Source organism: Haliotis cracherodii, unplaced genomic scaffold (assembly GCF_022045235.1).
Source record: "Haliotis cracherodii isolate W230 unplaced genomic scaffold, xgHalCrac1.p SCAF_4, whole genome shotgun sequence".
Classification (NCBI taxonomy): Eukaryota; Metazoa; Mollusca; class Gastropoda; order Lepetellida; family Haliotidae; genus Haliotis; species Haliotis cracherodii.
The window spans coordinates 19,158,278-19,161,499 of record NW_027266297.1 but is presented as its reverse complement, the minus strand read 5'-3'; the positions used below and the strand labels follow the sequence as shown (position 1 = coordinate 19,161,499).

Here is a 3,222-nt window from a genome sequence, read left to right as displayed (position 1 = left end):
TTTAAACCATTTGCAATTTTACACCAGGACTATTTCTTACCATTTAAACGCTAGGAGATTTGCTCATATGTGGTTTTCTTCAGAAGATTATTAATCATTGCCTCACAAACATTGTGAACACATTTCAAAAAACATTACTTACAACAAATATATATCCAACAGTTCTGTATGCAGATGCAGGGTATGGCAACTTGGACTGTAGTCTCCTGAAGCTTTAAGTTGCCTTCTTGCTCTGAATGTAATAACTCCAAGGTAGGCTTGGTCATACGGAGGTTCTCTTACCAGCATCGGTGAATGTTCCCAAGTCTACACGATCCAACAAATCTGATCTCCCCTCATTTTTCCAGATATTGCTCTCCCTATTAGTCCACATTCGAGGCCAAAACAGAGTGTACAAAGAAACGTTCTTCCACGTCGCCACCTGGAAAAAGTGCAGTCCTTCCATCATAAAATTGTCTTTGCAACTGAATTCACACACGATTTGGCACTGATAGTTTCGTGTCATGTGAACACTTATCAATTTTACTCATCTTAACAATAATATACATCTGTAAAAAATGCATGCGTGTTTTTATTCCTGCTAACTCTAAACGCAATCGCTCAAAGTTAGGCTTAGTCATACTGAAATACAGATCAGCCACATCCAGTCAAATACGTACACAAGAATAGATACAGTCACAACCACAGAAACACACAGAAACGCATACAGAAACGCACACAGATACACACAGAAAAACTCACAGAAACACACAGAGAAACGCACATAGAAACACACACAGAAACGCTCACAGAAACAAATACAGAAACAAACACAGAAACACACACAGAAATAAACACAGAAACATACAGTTACACCTACTGAAACAGAAACAGCAACAGCTTTACAACTACCATAGTCGCAGTCACAAATTGGCAGAAACAGTCATGATCATAGCGACTTTCACAATGGACACAGACACACCCACAACTGCCGGAATCACCAACACAACCACAACCACAGACACACCCACAACTGCCGGAATCACCAACACAACCACAACCACAGACACATCCACAACTGCCGGAATCACCAACACAACCACAACCACAGACACATCCACAACTGCCGGAATCACCAACACAACCACAACCACAGACACATCCACAACTGCCGGAATCACCAACACAACCACAACCACAGACACATCCACAACTGCAGGAATCACCAATACAACCACAACCACAGACACATCCACAACTGCCGGAATCACCAACACAACCACAACCACAGACACACCCACAACTGCCGGAATCACCAACACAACCACAACCACAGACACATCCACAACTGCCGGAATCACCAACACAACCACAACCACAGACACATCCACAACTGCCGGAATCACCAACACAACCACAACCACAGACACATCCACAACTGCCGGAATCACCAACACAACCACAACCACAGACACATCCACAACTGCCGGAATCACCAACACAACCACAACCACAGACACATCCACAACTGCAGGAATCACCAACACAACCACAACCACAACCACAGACACATCCACAACTGCCGGAATCACCAACACAACCACAACCACAACCACAACCACAGACACAACCACAGACACAACCGCAACCACAGACACAACTACAATTGCAAACTCAGCCGGAATCACTAACACTACCACAACCACTTCTGCAACCACAGACACAACCATAGCTGCTGCACCATGAACAATTCAAAGCATCATGTAAAATAAGTCCGCATCTGCTGTTCATGGTGAGGAATGAATGTGCAGACTAATGCGACGGTATTTAAAATTTCTTATCTAAATGTCATTCTTCCCGAATTCTGCCTGCGCAATCCAAAGCTTGAAGTGAAGAATATTACTGACATGCTGAAGCCACAGACCAGAATATCTTAGCGCATCGGACAGATATAAAGCTATCGACACACTTTAACACTCTGCTTGTCAAATTTATAGAAAAAAATACAAGTTAATTAAAGAATCAACATTCAAGCACGGGTGGCATATGTTCAATCAATGATCCCGTGGTAACACTACATCCACGAAGACATGTCGAATGAAATCGTATAGGTCTTGTGTCACATCGCTTGAAATTTCGTACTTCTCCTTGTTTGTTATTCATCTTCTCTGCGCACAGTGTCTCGGTTTTTTTCCTTATAGCGAGAGTGAGGATTGAAGGTATTAAACTTGTACACATAAGAATCCGTTTGTTTAAAATGTAATCTCTTCTGTAGCCGGAGAACAGCTGAAGAATTAGTCATGTCAGACTAGGTAACTGTCTGTGTTATGCATAATGAGCAGATTTAGAGTGAGTATGGTTTTACGCCGCTTTTAGCAATATTCAGAAATATCACCAGAAATGAGCTTCACACATTGTACCCGTGTTGGGATCGAATCCGGGTATTCGGCATGACAAGCGAACGTTTTAACCACAAGAGAAGTATTAGAAACCCAATAAAAGGTGGTGTCGAATACTTTTAAAGTACAGTGTTATACGTTTTATGTGCATTTCTCTAACTGCAATGAAGCGTTATCGGACAAAATGGTTTTGTTAATTAAGAATATGACCTACTTGAGATGACGTCTGTTTTTGCTTTCGTCTAATTCACATAGTTTTGAGTAGAGTAGTGTCCCAAAACACACTTAGTGAGCGAGTTGATGAATGAGTGAGTGACAGGCTTTACGCCGCGTTTAGCAATATTCCATCAATATGACAACGCTGAATACCAGAATGGCTTCACACATTGTAAACGCAAATTATCACCGGAGTAGATAGGCATATGGTAAAAAGTTGCATTTAGTTGGACTAGGCGCAACATCATTATATCAATTTGCAATTTTACACCAGGACTATTTCATACCATGTAAACGCTAGGAAATTTGCTCATGTGTGATTTTGAGTTGGATGATGCTCTTTGAAATCTTGATAGAAAGATGTGCTCGATTGTACCTAAAACGTTGTAAAAAATCAAGGTCTGGAGCTTCTGAAATATTCCTCGACATGAAGGGAAAGTTTACCATTGGAAAGTTGAAGTCATCCCTCTTGTCATACAGTCTTGTTGACAATGTTTTGTCACTTTGGATCTTTATGCTTAGAACTAAATATGAAACAGATGAAGCGGTCTCACTCGCCTCCTATATTTCTAGTTCAGGTGGGTAAATTAGTTGAAGGGAAATGGCTATTTGATGGTTATTGAACCAC

The 3,222-nt window shown here is 41.2% G+C and overlaps 1 protein-coding gene across 1 annotated transcript; it reads left to right on the top strand.

The window, feature by feature from the left end:
- Positions 1-945: 945 nt before the first annotated feature.
- LOC139479306 (uncharacterized) lies at positions 946-1,725 on the top strand. The gene has a single exon (XM_071262167.1). The coding sequence runs from the start codon at positions 946-948 to the stop codon at positions 1,723-1,725; it is 780 nt and encodes a 259-aa protein (XP_071118268.1).
- Positions 1,726-3,222: the final 1,497 nt, after the last annotated feature.

Coding starts and splice junctions, on each gene's coding strand:
- LOC139479306 (XM_071262167.1), top strand. CDS start 946: ATGGACACAGACACACCCACAACTGCCGGAATCACCAACACAACCACA.